The sequence below is a fragment of the Carassius auratus genome, chromosome 13 (assembly GCF_003368295.1).
Source record: "Carassius auratus strain Wakin chromosome 13, ASM336829v1, whole genome shotgun sequence".
Lineage (NCBI taxonomy): Eukaryota > Metazoa > Chordata > Actinopteri > Cypriniformes > Cyprinidae > Carassius > Carassius auratus.
Window position 1 is genome coordinate 4,056,619 of NC_039255.1, and position 18,587 is coordinate 4,075,205.

Sequence of the window (18,587 nt, forward strand, 5' to 3'; positions counted from 1 at the left end):
TACATGTTTCATAATTACATGAAGAAATGAGGGAGTCCTGCATCCACAGTCCTGCAGAGTTTAGTTCCAACCTAAACTACATACCTGTAGTTTTCAAAAAAATGCTGGAGGTGGTTCAGGTCCATTTAATTAATGTTGAAGCTAAGCTCTCCAGGACTGTGGCTCTCCAGGAACTGATTTTAGCCTACTTGACCTTCACGGTTATGTCCAGAAAAGTGTTTCCCAACCTTGTTCTTAGAGCAGAGGTCTCCAACCCTGCTCCTGGACAGATTTCTGTTCCAACCCCAATCAAACATAGGCTTCCTGAAGCTAATGAAGGTGTTTAGGTTTATCTCATAATTACTGGTAGATATGTTTGAGCAAGATTGGAACTGAAGTCTGCAGGACAGTAGCTCTCCAGAAGCCTGGTTGGATATTCCTTAATGCTTTTCCACTGGGGCTGGAGCTGGAGCCGGTGCTTGACCAAGAGTGACACTCATTCAGAACTGGCTCACCTTTCCACTGGCTGGGAGCAGAACCCCCCATGTCACCAAAATATGACTGAAAACCATCATTACCTCTGCAAGAGAAGAGCATTGGTCTCTTCAACCAACCACTGCCGAGCTGACATTTTTGATTACTGTTGTTAATGCAGTTAGTTTACCTGAACTAATACGGCTTTTATAAATGGCGCCTTTCAAACTGCGGTCTGTAAACTGGCCCAGGATTTGTTTGAGTGGAAAAGCTCAGTCTGGTTCCCAATTGGGCTCCATCTCTTGCAGCAGCCCTGGTGGAAAAGTGGTACCAGTCCTAGGAGGCACCCCAACAATACACATTTAGGATGTCTCCGTTATATGACCAATCAATTTCAGGTCTTGGAGTCTCTGTTAATGAGCTGATGAGTTTATTCAGGTGTGTTTGATTAGGAAGAATTGTAAACTTTTTTTGGGGCTTTGTTCCACTTCATGTGCACTTTCAGTCTTGAGGAATAGCCATGTTGCATGCAGGTTATCCCCATTTGCTGTTTTAACTTTCAGAAAGGTGCTCTCGAGCGCCCCCCTTGTGGCTGCTATGTACCCTCAGTGTGCACTTCTGCCAGGCCAACCCTGAGACTAGCTACGCAGTAGACTTCTACTCGACAGACAAAGGGGCATTACATCAGTGTGGACTCAGAGGAAGACCGCAAGGGTTTAGGGCGAGATTTGGGACAAGGTCTTGAAGTGCCTCCAGAAACAGGCTTGGGAAACGCTTGTCTGGATGACAATCTTCATTCGGTGTAAAGACCTGAAAAATTCAGTTCCTAGTTTATTTAGAGTCATAGTGCAATCCTACCCTTAACTCTAAACCTGAACTTGCTAGAAAATTAAAATCTTGTGTTTTCTAGAACAATATTTACCACCAGCCTCTGTGATTGAAATGCCTCAAAAGTGATGGATTCCATTTGTTTTGGTCTCTACAGATCCTTCTAGTGGAAGATGATGCGACCATAAGGAAGATTGCTGCAGCTGCTGATTGGCTCTTACAGTGTCTTTCTCAAGTAGGAGCTGCAGCAGACATATCATCCTTATTGAAAGCATTTCAAGTATACTCAAAGGCAATGCCGCTTTTTCACAACTTGGTGGTGGAAAGAATTCAGGATCTGCGTGACAACAAACAACAGGAGCATTTGATGGCTTCTCTAGAAACCCTGAAGAAATGTGTTTCCATGCTGCACACTGCCATGTACACGACCATCAAACATCCACACAGCGAGGAGGCACAGAGTGCAAAGCAATACATCTTAAACCAGGTGGACTCAACAGTAAATGACATCATTACCACACTCAAGAGCAACTGTGAACCAGCTGCCAGTAGTTCATGTGGATATTACACCATAATACGAAACAAATTATTAAGACTGCTTTCTGATCCTGCATCTGTTAAAGATGGTGGTTTTGATGTTATACTTCGTGACCTAGTGTTCCACAGCATGGCAGTAGCAAAAACTTCTCATAGGAATATTCAGTTTGAAGTTGCTGCACACTCCAAGCAAGTCCTTCAGCTTTGGTCTGAGATGTCACAACAAATGAAATGCTGTGATGATCAATGGCTTGCAAACACATGTGCTGCTCTTTTGCAGCAAATCCACAAACTTGACGATGCTATGGTCAAGGCCACCCAGTTGCAAGTAATGGACATATTTGTCACTACTTCAACTCCCCTGGAACAGTTGGTGTACACCGTAAGCAGCATCTTCCAGGATGAGCAAGATGAAGATAAGTTGCATCTGGAAACACTACAGGTTCGATCTGAATCCTTCATGTCTCATGCTGACAAGATATCAGAAGTGGCTGGCTTCATCTCAGCTTTAGCGTGTGATGAAAAGAGTCTTGAGAATGTAGAGAACTCAAGGGGATGCATCATGAGGCTGAAAGAAGCAATTTGTGTACTAATGCAAAATTTAGAGGAAGATAAAGTGCATTCAAGTGAAGCTCTGGAAAAACTAAAAGAGATGCAACAGAGATGGTCAGAGGAGATGGAGCAGCTCTTACATGCATTTAGTAGCATTATAAACGTGAAGGACTTTGTCTGTCTTGCTCTTAAGGAGATGCAGAGCAACTGGATTGAGTTTGTTGATGCACATAATGATGAAGCAGCACACATTGTCACCAAACAGGCAAGCTTGCTCATTAGACACATGAGCTTGGTAATCCAGGTTGTGAGAAGGCATGTCAGTAAGAGTGACAATCCAATCTACCGTAACGGACTTCTGGTTCTGATAAAGCAAGCGGAAGGATCCGCTGCTGAGGTGACAAGTTACGTCACTGATATCTATTCTTATACCAGTCTAAGCAATGAGACTTTCTCATTACTCTCTAAAAGTGTTTCAACAGCCTTAAAACACTTTGATATTCTACGTGAAGGACTTGATGGTTTGCAGCATCCACATCTGCTCAGCCCACTGCGGGAGGGAGCTCGCCAGTCTGCCGGTGCTGTACCATGTGCAATGCCCATTTCAGAGCATGAAAGATCAACTGAAGATCATTCCGATAAAACAGAATCGGAGTCTTCAGTGCAAAGTTCAACTAGTGAGGAAATTCCATGTCAGGTCAAAGCTGGTTTAGAGAATCCGGCTGTTCAAACAATAATGGAGTATGCTGTGCCAAACCCTGAAGAAGCATGGATTGCACCTGTCGTGGAATCTAAAGCTGTCATACAGCTCCATAATATTGATTTGTTGCCTCTCTTGTGTGAAGTTGTCTGCATGACCAAAGGTAAAGATGTAGAGGCTCTTAACATGGCTTGCACTGGAGTACTAGGACTCTCAAACTGCTATGCCCAAGCTACAAGAGAAGCCACCAGTGTCATAGACACAGCTGATAGTAAGGAAGTGGAAAATCTGCGGTCCAAACTCGTGTCCTTGACACCCTTGCTTGTCCAGACAGCACAGGAAACAGCCATGAGTTCAGCCATGAGTGCAGATAGCATTTATAAACACAGTACGGAATTCTCTGACCTCATCAAAAATGCCCGTAAGATATTGCTGCCAGTGGCAGGGATGTGGTACCATGCTGTTTGCTCCATGTTCCAAAACTATGTACCCAATCAGTTGGAGACCATCACACAGGAACTTACGGAGGTCATGTGTTTATGCGCAGATGCTGTGCAACTTGTGACATCTTCGGATATAAAGGTGATGGGAGAGTGTCATGAGAGTATAATGTCTTTGCAGAGCAAGCTCCAAAAAGCCCAAACCAACACCAAGAATCTAACAGATATAGCGGGTTCAAAACCAACTCAAAATGATGAACTTGATGGTCTCTGCATGCTTTGGGCCTTGTCTGTCCAAGTAGTTTTGAACTCATTAGATAAGATTGTGGGAACAGCAACAACTGATGGTAAGGGGCACACAGTCACACATCAAATGACACCCAAAAAATGGTTGTCAGTAATATCTGAGAACTCACTTCGTATACAAGAAGCTGCAAGACTGTCTTCTCTGAACTGTCGAGATAGCTATAAAGTTAAACTAATAGGAGAACTACAAGATGACGTGAAGACACTTACGGACTCCTACCTACAGGCTGCTGAAGAAGTTGGTACAGTGTCCCTCTCAAGTGTCCTGATGCTGGCAAAGTCAGAGCTGCTTCAGAGACAGCTTCAGATTAAAATGAAAGCACTCTCTTGTCTTCTGAGCAAAGTTAACAAAGATTATGTGACGGCCATTCAAAACACTATTGCTTTGGCATGCTCTGTCCAAACAAATGATAGAGACATGGAAACTGAAGATACTCTGGTACAGTTTGAAAGTGCTGCCGAACTGCTTATGCAGAATGTTAAAAGCGCCACAGAGTCCATTCAGGACTGTTTCAATTTCATTAGAGACCCAAAGGAAAGGTCCAATCTAAGATTCATTAATGACCACTTGACATTTCAAATGTCAGACATTGTGAGTAGAGCCAGACTAATAGCAGAGACACAAACTCTTGGAGACACTCTCACCCTTGATATCCAGTCACAGTGCTGGTCAGCAAAGGCACATTACCTCGTTGAAGAAATCTGTAAAGTAGATGGAATTCTTGCAGTCACAAAGGAACAGATCAAGTGTAGCTTGCAGGGCAAAGAGTCTAGTACATTAGTCATGTCCCAGACACCAGGTTTCACAAAAAAAGCAACATTAAATCCTCTATCTACAAATAATCAAGGTCCTACTAAAAGCAAACCAAGTGTCCAAGATGTGTCCAATCAGGAACCAAATAAGGTAAAAAAAGAATGTTGATGAAACATGTTAAAGTTGAAGAATGGACAACATTATAGATCTAGCATTATAAACTATTTATCTACCTCAGGAAGAGACATCCAAGAGGAGCCCAAGAGGTCCTGTGTTTAACGTAGTAGATACGACCCTCTCTTACACTTCTCTCTTTCTGAAACGGGAAACTGAGAAGTGGGATGATCAGGGTAACCAGATTGTCAAGGTGACAAAGGAAATGGCAGATAAACTCTATCACATGGCCCAGTACCTGAAGAAGAAAGGGCCAATCCAGGTCAGAAGCTTCTCAAGTTTTCTTCTGTATAAAGTTAATGTTCCCATACTGACACTTGCTTGTTTCACCTGTAGACCAAAGATGCTTTTGTAACATCTGCGAAAGATCTGGTCTCAAGCGGCCAGTCGATCACCCAGTTTGTGCGTGTCATAGCAGACCACTGTCTGGACAAGCATTGTACTGAGGAGCTTTTTGTCATTGCAGAGCAGATCCTTACCATTTCCAACCAACTTACCATCATCTCAAGGTGAGACGATCAACAGTTCATCTCCCTGACTTGCAACAATTCTGATTGTCTCTCTTGTAGCATCTAAAAGTTACTTTCTTCCTTAAATCCCTGACACATTCAATCATGTGCAAACAACATTTCCTGTAAATTAAACATGCAAAAATCTCATGTGACCCAAGGGGTGCATGGTGTCTCTACAGTGTTAATGCAGTTACTCCTGGGTGCAAATCATCAGATGAGATCCTGGTGAAGAATGCACAGAATCTACTCCAGTCAGTTATCCAAGGAGTACGAGCTGCAGAGACTGCCTGCATCAGGGTAAGTTTTTTTTTTTTTTGTACGATTTTTAGCATGCTTAACTTCAGTGTTTCAATTTTAAATGTCTGTTTCTGATTCTATAGGGTTTGAAACAGCCTGAGCCAAACTCGGAAGCAGCGAAGGCAGCAGCGTTCTGTTTCCAGTGGAAAAAGGGTTTCCTTATTCACCGAGCTCAAGAACAGCTTAACCCCGAAACTGATGATTTGGGTCTACGTAGGACCGCCCAGCATTCAGCGGCGCCCAGCCTTGCACCAACCATCAATATGTTAGATCATAACAAATGAATAAACGCAAAATAAAGGATCTTAATTTTGCCTGTAACTTTTGGATATTCTGTTATTATATGTTGAGAAATCAACAGCATTGTGCACCAAACTAAAAAGCGTTATGAACACAATGTGCCTTTAGAAAATACAACCGAGGCCATACAAATAAACATGAAAAGTACACAAAATATGGATAAAGCAAGGATAAAAAACATTTCCGATATAATTTTATTTCATTATCAGTATTTAAGTAGAAATTGCATACCTGATCACATTTATTTAATGTAATAATTACATAACTAAAATACATAATTATTCTACTGCATATATTTGTTGGTTTATCGATCCAACCTTTTTAAAAACCGTTTAGCAACATGTAGAAAAAGGACATAAAAAGCAAAAAAATGAACATATTCCTAATGTAAACCAAACTTCCTAATGAAACAATTTTCAGCTGCAGACATTTACAAAGGAAGAAATATGTTGATTTGGTATTCAGTACACCTATACATTCAATAATTTTAAGAATGATGATTTACATTAGGAATGCATGCTACTTTTTTGTATTGGTCCTTTTTTTCACATTGCTTTTTTAACATTTGTCTGATTTAAATATCTATATATAACTGCAGATGATATTTGACTAAATATTTTTGAGGATGCAATCCTTCTAAAATCATTGTATAGTAAAATGGATTAACCTGAAGGCTAAAACAATTACTGAAATTGTTCAGCCGACTGCAATGGTCCTGGACTTCACAACACATAAGTGACAATCAACTAAAAAAACACTAATATCCGAATCTCTCAATTCCTTTATATTTTATTTTAGACATCAAATTAAAAACGAGGAAAGTGACTGCTGTATTTAAATTCCCTTTCTACCATTTCAGTCAAACCGGAAAAGAACACAAAAACAATTCATTTTCTGTGGAAAAACATACAAATAAAATAGAATTATCTACGCAAAAAAACAATGACCATAAAAAAAAGCCTTGTGTTAAAAAGAAAACCATTTACAATAGAGATTCTCTGAAAGGAATCTCATAGGAACCTTTTCATCACCAAAATCACAAATGATTTGATGAAATGCACAGTGGACATAAACGTGACACAGAAGTGCTGCTATATTACAGTGTTTATATATACTCTGTGTGTAGTTATATGATAAATACTGTGGGGATTAAGCAAAAATTTATATTTTTCTATAGCTTTACAGAGTACTACAAATATGAATAGTTTAAGCCACACATCCCTTTTAACCGCTGATAGCAACAGAAGCATTGTGTCACTGATATTTCATATACTCACCTCTGTCTGTTACAATTGAAACATTGTTTCAATCTATTAATTCACAAGAAGCCTAAATAAAAATATGTCTGGTTAGATCATGATGCAGCTGTGGAGAATGTATGTACAAACAAATATAAATAAATAGAAAAGCTTCATATACATGCAGAGTGATAACAAAGAACAGATGTACAGTATACAGTAAAATGCATGAGCTATATTCCATATAGGTATGTTTACTGACAGAATGGAGAGGCGGTAGGGTCAAATGTTTTAAAGACATCCCTCAAGGGTCGGTCTTTTTTCTTACTGTCTTTGTCCTCCTCATCCTCTTGGGGAGTCCCAGCAGCAGGACCCACAGGTTTGTTCTGCCGCGGGTCAGTGTAAGCAGGCCGGATCAGTCCTGCTAGTGCCTGGATTGGCAAGTTGTGCACAGCGGGAGCTGCCGCCCGGACTGGCGAGCAAGGAGACGCTGGCATTACTGTAGGCACAGGAGGATTTGACGGACAGCCACTTGTGTTGCTCTCAGAGTCCTCAAGTGGACTTTTTTGGTCTTTTTCCACTCCTGTGCCCTGTGATGGTGAGCCATGTGGTGGAGAGCTTGGGAGCTTCACAGATGGCTTTAGGATACTCGGCTTTTTAGAGTGCTCCTCACCATCACGTTTCGGGGAGAGTAGGCTGTGATTGCGTGGATCGTATAAACTAATCCCACCTAACAACGTAGTAGGGCTCTCAAGTCCTGCTCCCCTTGAAGACGCCAGGCGGGGAGCATAAGGGGGCAACTTTTCTGACTCGGGCTTAACCGAAGCGGCAACCATTTGGTTTGACAACCCACGCTGTAGCCGCGGGTCAATGGCTCCTCCTCCAGATGGACTCTCACTCATACCCTGTAGCTTGGAATCCAGGCTTCCAGACCGACTGATTCTGGGATCAAGAGTCTTGTGAGTACGTGGGTCCAGGGGCTTGTCTGGGTGGTGGTGATGAGCATCTGCAGTCCTACCCGGAGGACTGCCGAGTCGCCCAATGCCCTCTTTGAAGCGGGCGGCTGCCAGACGTGGATCAGGAGGTGTTGGGGTTGCTGAAGGAGGGTGATCCGGTGGGGAGGAGAGGCTACGGTTTAGTTGAGCATCTGCGATTAAAGGTGGGAGGGGAAGATTTATGGAAGGCTCCTGTTTGGGAATCAATAGAGGAATGAGGTCCTCTGGAGCCCAAACCACAGTTTGTGCAAAAACCGGACGCTGGAGGAGAATATCCACCCGGATGTGGCTGAACTGCTTGATTTGACAGCGGGGGTCACGCAGCGTGGCTCCAGGGCTGGGATCCAACGGGATCAATGCTGCTCGTTCCCTCAGCTCTCTCTCACACTCGTCATCATCCTCTCCGGCGGGAGGTTTGTGGGACACGGCGGGGTTTGGGTGGCGATGAGGGTCAGGTTTGGAGGAGTCCAAAGGTTTCATCTTGCGTGGGTCTCTGGCAAGCCTGGGGTCCCCGACACCATCTCCAGCGTCTTTCCTGGGATCTGGGGGACGCTGACGAGGGTCAGCTTTTATTCGAGGATCATTGGGCAAAGCTCGTTCCTTCTGGAGTCTAGGGTCGGCTGGTCCCGCACTAGGCTGGTTTTTTAGCATTTCGTTCTGCTTCTTTATAGTATTAAGGATGGCTGTTACACTTCCACCCTCTTCCTCATCACTGGAGTACCAGTTAGGGGCTTCATCTAATAAACAGAAATTATATTAGAATATGAACATTTAAACAGAATCAAACCGGAACCAAGAACTATTTTAAACCAACTTTGCTAATAAATTATTAATGAATATTAACATTGATTTGACTATATATATAAGTTAATAAAAATATATAATCATCACCCTGGTTCCCTCGACAAAAAAGCCAACAAGATTTTCCCATTGGCTTTTGGACTATTGCAAAAAATAAGCTCTGTGACCAACAAAAGTTTATGATTCTTACATGTTTTGTTAATCAAGATAATTTTCTCAAATTAACACAGCTTAGTTCTACTTGTTAGCAACTGCTTATTTCAAGACATATAAAAGCTACAAAGATCGACCAAGATATTACTGATTTATTTTATGATGCAGAATAAATTGTGAACATATCTTGAACTTGTGTTAACCCAAAAAAACCCACTGACATCAGGAGGATGGGACCATTAGTTCAAAAACGTAACTTGTTTCCAGGTTATAAGACACTTTATTGTTCAGGGTTAAAGCATCATTGTTTCAAATTGTTTATTTCCAACATCCCACGCTAACCTTTCTCTCTGATGGGAGGTGCAGACCCTTGTCCATCATTCCTGTGAGAGTCAGAGTCTTGCTTGTTTTGGTTTAGATGTAAAAACAAAGCCTTCTGTACAGCCGGAAGGAAATCCTGCATCCCACTGGAATCAGAGCTCCCATGTGACTGGGAGTCCTGCATCGGTCCCTCATCTGTAGGTACAACAGAGAATAAGGCATGAATAGATTCATATTTTATAAATATCAAACGTTTCATAAACAACAACAACAACCGAAACAATAATGCCAAATGAAAACCTACCCCCTTGGGCCAAAGATTGGCTGCTAAACAAATTCTTGAAGAACTCTGAGGGCATCTGGCCCATGTTTTGGAAAGGCATGTTCATTGGCATGTCAGGCACAGGTTGAAATGAAGCCCCGTGTTGATTCAGTGGAGGACGGTTCATGTGCTGCATGTTTCCATGAAAAGCAGGCGGCTGACCTGGAGGTGGCATTGGAGAGCACTGGCCAAAGCCCTGGGGTGGAGGTTGGCCTGGTGGGCTTTGGGGCATTCCTGGACCTGTAAATGGTATGGGAGGGCTCCCTATGGAGCCTGGATGAGGGGAATGGGAAGCATTGGGTGGAGAAGACATAATATTGCCAGCCTGCATTTCCTCAGGGCTACTGCCAAACTGTGGACCACCTTGAAACTGTCCAGCAGGGGGAGATGCACTGTTGTAGAAATTGGGCCTGCAATGAAAACAAGAAAGAAAACATATATCTAAACTTGTCTATAATGATGAACAGGTAATCCATACAATGCCAATCTGAAATAACTGGTGGTCCTTAATTTTAAAGTAGTTTGGCAAAAACGTGGAAATAATGACCTTTTTGAAGGTAGGTAGAAATAATTATCTACTGTTCAGTTTGACTTGTTGAATGAAGATTTATTTACTGGTATTGCCAACTTGTAAATAGATGTATACGAAAAAGCTAAATGACAATGCTAAATCAGGTTATATGCCATGTAAACAGACCAAACTTGACCAAATATTCTAGATGTAAACAGTCAGTGTTAAGAGGACTAAGTCAATAAACATTAAAAGTACCTTAGAGCAATCTTCTGTGCCAAGTCCACAGTAGGCTGAACTTTAATCTCAAAAAGAGAGGGGATCTTCTTGCCTCCATCCGTTGGACTTCCAGGACCAGGAGTGGGTAATAATCCAACTCCTGGAGGTGGCTTTGGTAGTGGAGCGATTCCTTGTTTTCTCAGGTCTTCTAACTCCAGCTCATCCTCATTGATAGTTTCCTCATCTGTATTTAGGATCTAAAATGTGCAACGCAAATTAGGTTTCCAATGTGTGATTTATTCATTGAATGTGACATACAATATTCGATAGAGTTGATGCTAAAATGTAAACCTTGCTAGATGTGAAAGTTGCATATCTGAACTTTTTATAAAGTGATAAAATAACTCTAATTGAGACCCTGGAACTGTATATTTACTGAGAACACATTTTATTACCACTGCATAGCTGAGCAAGGCACATTATCCCAAGTTATATGTATTTTAAATATGAATACAGGGCACGTATCTGTATGGAAACTGAATATTAAGTCTCAATTTAGTTCATACCTTCTCCAAAAGCTCCTTGGTAACATCGGTTAAAGGCTCATGGGAGAACTTGCAGTTGTCTCCTTGATAACACTTTGCTCCGGTGTGAAAGAACTTGCAAGGATACTCACATACACTTTAGGGTCAAGGTCCAAAACGGGAAACAAACAAGAGAAAACACTTTCTTTTTTGACTAATGACATGTTAAGATTATCTCTTACTGTTAATCTGTAAAAACAGATCCAAGAAATGTTTGGAAAGGATATTGTGCATGTATATACAGATGTCTCCTTTGGTACAGTATCCCTGGACATAAAACTTGCACAGTTCTTTCTTCTTCTCTGGAACAACATTATCATGTTCAAACTTGCACTGGTCCCCCTGTGAAGCATTAAGATCCCGTTTCACTTACAAATTAATTTTGACTTATAAAATGAATGAAGTGTGAAAAGGGTGGAATAAGCTTACCTTGATGCATCTACCCTCAAGGAAGTATTTACAAATGTGCCTCCCATTGTGTTCAACCGTATGTTGATTAATGAATTCCTGGCTCATAATTGGACGCTTCTTCTGGAAACTGGGTGGTCCTCTAGAATCCTGTATGAGGACAAGACAATAATAACATGAGTGCCCTGAGACCTCACCAGTTTACTCAAAAAAAGAGAAGTTCTCACCCCGTCTCCTCCACCATGTTCTCCCCCTCGACCGCGACCCCGGCCCCAGTTCTTGCCCTTCTGTTTCTTATTCTTGTTCTGCATTCCCCGTCCCCTGCCAACGGCACCACGACCTCTACCTCGCTGCCCACCAACTACATAACAATTGAAGGAAAAAGTCGAAAGATGATCAAAATAAGCCAAATTTAACTCGAGATCAAGGGTTTAGCATGTTGGGTCTTCTGATGGATTCCCATGCAGACTTCTATAATATTTGTAAGCAGAGTAAACAAACATACACTGCTGTTGTTGTCCCTTCATGATTGGTCTCTTGGCCTGGTCTTTAGGCCCTGCTTTGCCATGACCAGACGACTCTTTAGCATGTTTGTATTTAGACAGCTCCTCAGAGAAATCATCGTCTTCATCATAGTCGTACTTTTCTTCACTGTAGTCACTGTATTTATCCAAATCGCTGGTCTTGTGCTGTATTGATCTCGGCGGTTTTGCGGATTCATTTTCCCGCTGGAGACGTGGGTAGAAAGGAAATTTAATTGCATGCTGCTGATAATGAAATTTCAAATCTAGTACCTGATCGTGAACTCACCTGCGCCAATTCTCCGTCATGGTCGCGATATGTTCCTTTGCTCTTCTTGCTCTTGGGTCTGTCTTGTCGCTCGTGATCCGAGTCATAGCTGTCCGAGCTGGATCCGCTGGATGGAGAATGATGCTGAATTGGAAAATTTTAGAAAAAGAGGTGAGGAAATGTACTAGTATCAGTTGCATTAAAAAGATACTACGAACGAAAGTACCTTTTGTCGGTCTCGTCTCCTTCTCTTCGACCGTCGCTTTTCTTTCCTGTGTCGCTTTCGCGAATGCCGGTGTGACTTGTCATCTTTTTCTCTGTCTTTTCCCTTCTCTTTGTCTTTCTCGACCTCTTCAGGCTCTTCCTTAGCTTCCTTCACTTCTTCTATGCTTATGCCTTCATCATCTATTTCTCCATCCTCCAATTCTCCATCCTCCCTGTAAGATCAAAACAAGCATGTTTGAGGATAGCCAGGAAAATGCTATCAAATCAGTGAAAAGACTAAATATTCAGAGCAAAACTAGTATTCAAGCATCATCACTATTATTGTTCATACTCAGAATTAGGGGTTTGTTATGAACATTTTTAAAGACTTGAGCCAGGAAGCAACCACCCACAAAGAGCATGAAGCAATGCATTGACAAATTATAAGCTATAACTTAAAACTTCTATAGAAAAGCAAAGTGGAAAAATAGGAAAAGAATGAAGAAAAAAAAAAAAGTGTCTATTCTGTCCTGGAGACCGTAGGCTTGAAATGCACACAGCATTTTAAAACATGAAGATGAAATTAAAGAGTCATGTAATCATGCAGCATACGCTTTCCTCTTAAATGCATAATGCATGGAGCAAACTCTTATTGGATTAAAATCAAAACGGATGTTTGCTTTGCCAGGTGTCAAATTCTCAACAGATTACAGATCTTCAAAGTCGGAAATGAGAGCAAGAAGACACAATTACACTGATGCCTTCTCCAAATACCCACACTTGCTGTCTTGGCCACTTGAGAACGCATGCTCATGACAGCAAGTCAGTGTGCAAGACTGTCCAGATCTTAAAAACAGCAAAACACAGTGCTCTTAACGCAAACCAAATCCCACTCCGGAGTGGTATTCAAGGCTTAGTGTATCCCATCATGCATCATGTTGTGGAAATAAATCGCGAGACGTTTTGCCAAGATCGCGAGAGTTCACAGAAACCTTTCCAATGCAAGTTAAATATTAATAATAATTGAGATATTAAATATAATTTGGATGTAAAACTAAGTGCTACACATTTTATTACTACATAGATTAGAATATTTATATGTATATTTACATTTGGAACTGCTTTTTATCACTTAATTAGAAGCACCACAAATTAATATTGTCATGTTATATGGACTACTGAACAGACATTTAGAAGTTGATTTTAAAATGCAAAGTATTTAAAATAAATCAAAAATAATTTTTTTACAACATTATAAGTGTGTCCCATCAGGTTCGAACACACTTGTGGTCTTCATCCTCACTTGAACACTTGGGCCAAATACAGGAAATACATCATAGAAGTAGTCAAGTGCAAAGAGCGCAAGTGTGGGTATTTGGACAAGGCTTGAGAGTCTGGAGGTCTCTCAGTTTTTGCCAAACTAGGTCATGACACTATAGAAGGAAACCAAGATCTCTTGGATTTTTACACAGCTAAATAAATGGCCTTAACATACATTGACAAAGCATGGACAATGCAAAAGATGCCACTATGGTCCTCTGGTGGGTTTAAAAACACAAAATAGTTAATAATAGTCAGCGTTTGCAAATGGGATGATGTAGTGACTTTGTAGGTGATTATTGGTTTGATAACTAACTTGGCATCTTCTGTGTTTGACATTAAGGGAAATGGAAGGAAACAAAATAATTACAATATTTTAACCATGCTGCATTTTTCGATTTTGAACATATGACCAATAAACGATGGGTAATGCACACACAGAGATACAAGGTGCAGGATCTGGATGCTGTCGAGGCCAAGCCAGCAATTTCTTTATTCAATAACACTGCCAATATTGTCAACTTAAGTGCAATGAATAGGATATAAATGTATCTGAATTGGGGTCAGAAATTATTCAAGAACCAGGACATAAAAACCCTCAAGAAATGCCCTAGATATTTAATACCTAACTTGAAAAATATTTTATCTAGGCCTATCTTGTTGTGTGTTGAGAAACGATTACATTATTTAGCATTATTTCTGACAATGACATTTGATTTAAATGGACAACGCTCTGTGTGAAATTATAAAAATTTTGATGATGAATCGTGCACAAAAAGACCAGGAATGAATGTCTGCATGAATCAAGTGGGCAGATGAATCTTAAGCCAACCTACAGAGCCTCCAATCACTGGCTGATAATTAAAATTTCTCAACAATGCCTCAACAGTCCTGTCATATGAATCCCAGGCATGTTTTCCTTTCCCAGGTGGGCGGGGCGTTCAAATGGAACGTGAGTGGGCGGGGCATCTCAAGACTATTTACATATTTAAGAGCCTTCAAACGACTTATCATCATTACTATAATAACGAATTACAGCCTCCTACAAATATCCTTAATCAGAACAAATGGGGAAAGCGATGGAAATTGACAAAGATGACCAGTGTCACTCTGAAACATATATTAAAATGAAAGTGCATGCAGGAAAATGTTTACTTGTGGGGAAGGCCTGTCCAAAAAAAAAAAAAAAAAAAGACCAAAAACGAAGCCTAAACGTACTTGACGTTGGAAAAAACTAAAACAAGATTCACATTCACTCGATAGACGCACACAGTGAAGCATTTGCAGATAAGAACATGTTTACTCGACCTTTCTTCCCCTGTCAGCTCACAGTCTGTCATGTTTTTGTCAAGTACGGGGCTTGGGGGACTGGAGAAGAGGCTCACAAAAGCCATGATGATTGGAAACGGAACTGGCCCTTCTCCGAAACCAGAGTGAGGAGCATCAGTCACTCGTTGGATGAAGGTTTTGATATAACGTTACTGACAGTCTGGAGGAAAAACTCACGGTTTACGCGTCTCAACAACACGTGAGACGCTTAACAGACATTATATCCGCTCTCATGTTTACCGCTGTCTCAACACAGCTTTGATACCCTCAGCTTTGTTTATGTCCCCGGCGGTTTCACAGATGCCCTGGTGCGAGACTGCAGACGCAGAATATTGTGTTTATGTTCGAAGGCTTTTTCGGGATCTTCCACAGACATGGCGCCCGCAAACACTTTCGTTAAAATGGCTGCGAGGATCTTGCAGAAGCTACTGGTCCCGCCCAGTTCGTGAGCGGAGCCAATCGTTGTCTTTAAAGCTACAACGACTCGCTCTGTTATTGGTTGAAGCGGTGGCGCCTAAGCGCGAAACCAATTTTCTGTTAAACTATTGGCTATTGAGAACGTCATCGTTTTTAAACTCACCGTACGTGCTAGGATGACGCACTATTTATATCCCGATGTTCATTACTTTATTAACGGTTCTGTTTTGGCATTTGATTTAATAAAAAAATATATATATATTTTTAAACATTGCTATGTACTTGGCCCTTGGAATTCAATAATCAAAAAATCATATAAATTCATACTTTTAAAGACTATAAATATTGAATAGGTCAGTGCAGTTCCTAAATACATAAAAAAATTAATAATACAAAAGCTTAAATATATATAACTCACATTCCCAGTGCAATACCAATATACATTGGTCATAAATAGCCTGTTTATTTTGTGTAAAGGAATGATTGCAAGTGAGGGTTATTTCATAAATAGTACAATACTGAAAATGTATTTATGGTGGACTATGCAAAATAAAAAAGTACAAACTCTTTAAGCTGTGAAGAACAAGCTTAGTATCCAAAAAACTAGTAGGCCTATGCAAAATAATTTAATTTTAATGGAGATGTGATTGCCTGTAAATAAATTAGTTTAAGTACACAAATATGAAAATAAACTTGTCTATGGCAATAATAACAACAGCAGTATTAATCATCATAATAATATGGTTTGGAGTCACACACACGCCTTACATTATCTTATGTTTCCTGAGAAATATTCATTAAATTCAATGGTAAAGATGCTTCTGATTCATCACTTGTGTCTTCTATCTTGTCCTCGGGTGGTTTTGTCGTTTCTTGCCTTATGCCTATAAATAGTACAGTAATGCACACTGGTAAAGCAAATCCGAGAATAAAGGCCGCCAATGCCTTAAGTATGTCTGTGATTTTTGATAGAAGCCAAGATTTCTCCTCTGAAAAACAAAAGATCAAGTCAAGTTTTCACATAATTATCATTATGCTCATATGAATTATTTATGTGCTTGACTTACCATAGACTATCCTCAGTATCCCATCAATGCTTAAGTGTTCGATCTCACAGGTAACACTCTGCGCACTTACGTTACTAAGGCTAAGATAGGAGATCATTTGGAAAGTGCCATCTTTGTGAGGGAGTACTCCAGTAGTTGATACACCAAAATAGACTGGCCTTCTATTTTGGATCCAACGTACTCGAATGATGTTTGGATAGAAGCCATGCACAGCACATTTAAGATATTCCTGACCCTTTTCACCTCCAGAAGACACATATACTGCAGGTTTTGCTATATTTGAATTAACAATTGTTTATTAAATTAGCAATGTGAAGCCAAATAAATGGCATGTTATATATGTGCATCAAAAGCATCCAATTTACAGTGGTAGACTCATACTGCTGATTTACCTGCCCTTGAGAGGGAGTTGTTGGACTTAAGGAAGACCGTTTTCACAGCAGAACACACCTTTACTAGTCGTGCCTCTTTTCTCTTAATGTATTCTTTGCTCTTTCTCTCTTCTGCTAAAAGCTGACCTGGTTCACTGGTAGCAACCACGGCTTCCTTCGCCAAATCCACGTGCATGATGTCTCTGCCATCATACCCATAGCGCCAGAAACGGCTTACTTGCCCTTCATTGTTAAATGCACATCCAATGAACTGCTGGTATGCATGTTCTTCTAAAATAAACCAAGTGTAATATCATTGTTACTGACTTTCAGTAGCTCAAGATTAAAGTTAAATTATGCACAAAGCCCATTAAAATCTGTTTTAGCCTTTGTCTTAGTCTGGACTGAGGTGTTGAGTTTATTATTTTATTTTTTTATAGATGATGGTAATATTCAGATATTATGTTTGCTTTACTGCAGTGTTGAAATATTTCTAGATTGCACACTCAGGCTTGCAAACAAACATAAAACTCTTAAAAGTAATAAAACATAACTGTTTGACAGTATTTTATATTAAATATATATATATTGGATAAAAAAAAAATCAATACCTGCCCCAAGGATGGTGTTTAAAAAAGCCATGATGAGGAGAAAAACTTGCATTTTGTTTTGTCAACATTCACAACACTTAAAGCCAAATTTGGAAACTGAAAGTAGGTGTTTTATATCGCTGCTAACGGTACAGTAGCCTACAGTTATTTTGCGACTGCCGGTTTTATATTTGCAATCACTTTATATGACTAAAATTCTTAGGAAAACAAACTAATTCAGAGTTATAAAAGGAAACCACAGCATAACAAAAGTGAAAGTACAGAAAAAAATAAAAGAGAAAAAAAAACTAGTCAAGACATCATGTGACGAAGAACAGTTACAGTATAACTGTTTTAACAGGAAGACATTGGCTTTTAGTTACTTTCTGAAGACAACTGTGTGGACTGCACACATGGAAATCATCCAGACATTCATGTTTATACTTCTGCTTTCTCCTCAGATCACCATGTGGACGGGTATTTTAAAATATTGTTTTGTTTTCTCATCCTTCTTTTTCAACAGGAAGTAATGCATCATTTAGACAACAGGAAGAAGATAGTCTTAGCATGTGTAAATTCATTGCATTTATTAATTTGAATACGTATAATGTTTTGAATATAAAACTGATACTTCAATACTGTTATATACTGTATATTTCCATATTTTTCAGCTTAAAATGATCATAGGTTCTCTGAGACCTGAAGCAAAACATGAGAGTTAAATAAATGTTTTAATGTTTTTATGTAAACATACTTATGTGAGTGAAATTAAATGGAACGCAATGACTTGTGGTATTGTTTGCAGGTTTAGTTTAAGAATATGAAGAAAATAAGATTTCTTCAGTGTAAATTAAACATTGAATGTTTAATTTTCTATGATTGTTCTCTCTCATTCTTAGTCTTGGCCTTGAGTATTAATGAATATGTTATGTTTTTTTAGACTACCAGACAGTGAATGTGCTGGCCTACACACGGATGATGGAGAATGGCTCCACAGACCAGGCAGTGGTTGTTTTGGTGAATGAAGCCACATTTGCGTACTTCGACCAGGCAAAAAACACATTTGTGTTACGTCCCAGTGCAAGCGCTGGGTTC

The 18,587-nt window shown here is 40.1% G+C and overlaps 3 protein-coding genes across 4 annotated transcripts; 1 reads left to right on the plus strand and 2 right to left on the minus strand.

The window, feature by feature from the left end:
* The first annotated feature begins 2,544 nt into the window (after window positions 1-2,544).
* On the plus strand, window positions 2,545-5,796 carry LOC113113143 (uncharacterized). Of its 2 annotated transcripts, XM_026279323.1 has the most exons (3): window positions 2,545-5,253; window positions 5,415-5,553; window positions 5,637-5,796. In XM_026279323.1, the coding sequence occupies exon 1, from the start codon at window positions 2,567-2,569 to the stop codon at window positions 4,736-4,738; it is 2,172 nt and encodes a 723-aa protein (XP_026135108.1). In that variant the 5' UTR covers window positions 2,545-2,566; the 3' UTR covers window positions 4,739-5,253; window positions 5,415-5,553; window positions 5,637-5,796. The 2 variants fall into 2 exon arrangements, with proteins under 2 accessions (XP_026135108.1, XP_026135107.1); XM_026279322.1 differs by having other exon boundaries at window positions 2,545-5,553.
* An 829-nt stretch (window positions 5,797-6,625) lies between these two features.
* On the minus strand, window positions 6,626-15,479 carry LOC113112381 (zinc finger CCCH domain-containing protein 6-like). Its single transcript, XM_026277923.1, has 12 exons — window positions 15,027-15,479; window positions 12,421-12,631; window positions 12,216-12,338; window positions 11,911-12,133; window positions 11,633-11,766; window positions 11,427-11,555; window positions 11,225-11,339; window positions 10,980-11,089; window positions 10,453-10,670; window positions 9,666-10,093; window positions 9,383-9,556; window positions 6,626-8,823 (listed from the first exon to the last, which is right to left on the minus strand). The coding sequence occupies exons 1-12, from the start codon at window positions 15,110-15,112 to the stop codon at window positions 7,346-7,348; spliced, it is 3,429 nt and encodes a 1,142-aa protein (XP_026133708.1). The 5' UTR covers window positions 15,113-15,479; the 3' UTR covers window positions 6,626-7,345.
* Window positions 15,480-15,916: 437 nt separating this feature from the next.
* Window positions 15,917-17,800, minus strand: LOC113112382 (hereditary hemochromatosis protein homolog). Its single transcript, XM_026277924.1, has 4 exons — window positions 17,514-17,800; window positions 16,924-17,193; window positions 16,532-16,804; window positions 15,917-16,453 (listed from the first exon to the last, which is right to left on the minus strand). Exons 1-4 carry the CDS (start codon window positions 17,563-17,565, stop codon window positions 16,239-16,241), a joined length of 810 nt encoding a protein of 269 aa, XP_026133709.1. The 5' UTR covers window positions 17,566-17,800; the 3' UTR covers window positions 15,917-16,238.
* Between the last annotated feature and the right edge of the window lie 787 nt (window positions 17,801-18,587).

Excerpts from the sequence above, each read along its gene's own strand:
- LOC113112381 (XM_026277923.1), bottom strand. The coding sequence starts at position 15,112 with ATGGCTTTTGTGAGCCTCTTCTCCAGTCCCCCAAGCCCCGTACTTGAC. Across the intron at positions 12,632-15,026 it reads GAGCTGACAGGGGAAGAAAG|GGAGGATGGAGAATTGGAGG; the intron begins GTCGAGTAAACA and ends TTGATCTTACAG. Across the intron at positions 11,340-11,426 it reads TTGAGGGTAGATGCATCAAG|GGGGACCAGTGCAAGTTTGA; the intron begins GTAAGCTTATTC and ends AATGCTTCACAG.
- LOC113112382 (XM_026277924.1), bottom strand. The coding sequence starts at position 17,565 with ATGCAAGTTTTTCTCCTCATCATGGCTTTTTTAAACACCATCCTTGGG. Across the intron at positions 17,194-17,513 it reads AAACACCATCCTTGGGGCAG|AAGAACATGCATACCAGCAG; the intron begins GTATTGATTTTT and ends GGTTTATTTTAG. Across the intron at positions 16,805-16,923 it reads CAACTCCCTCTCAAGGGCAG|CAAAACCTGCAGTATATGTG; the intron begins GTAAATCAGCAG and ends ATTCAAATATAG.
- LOC113113143 (XM_026279322.1), top strand. The coding sequence starts at position 2,567 with ATGCAGAGCAACTGGATTGAGTTTGTTGATGCACATAATGATGAAGCA.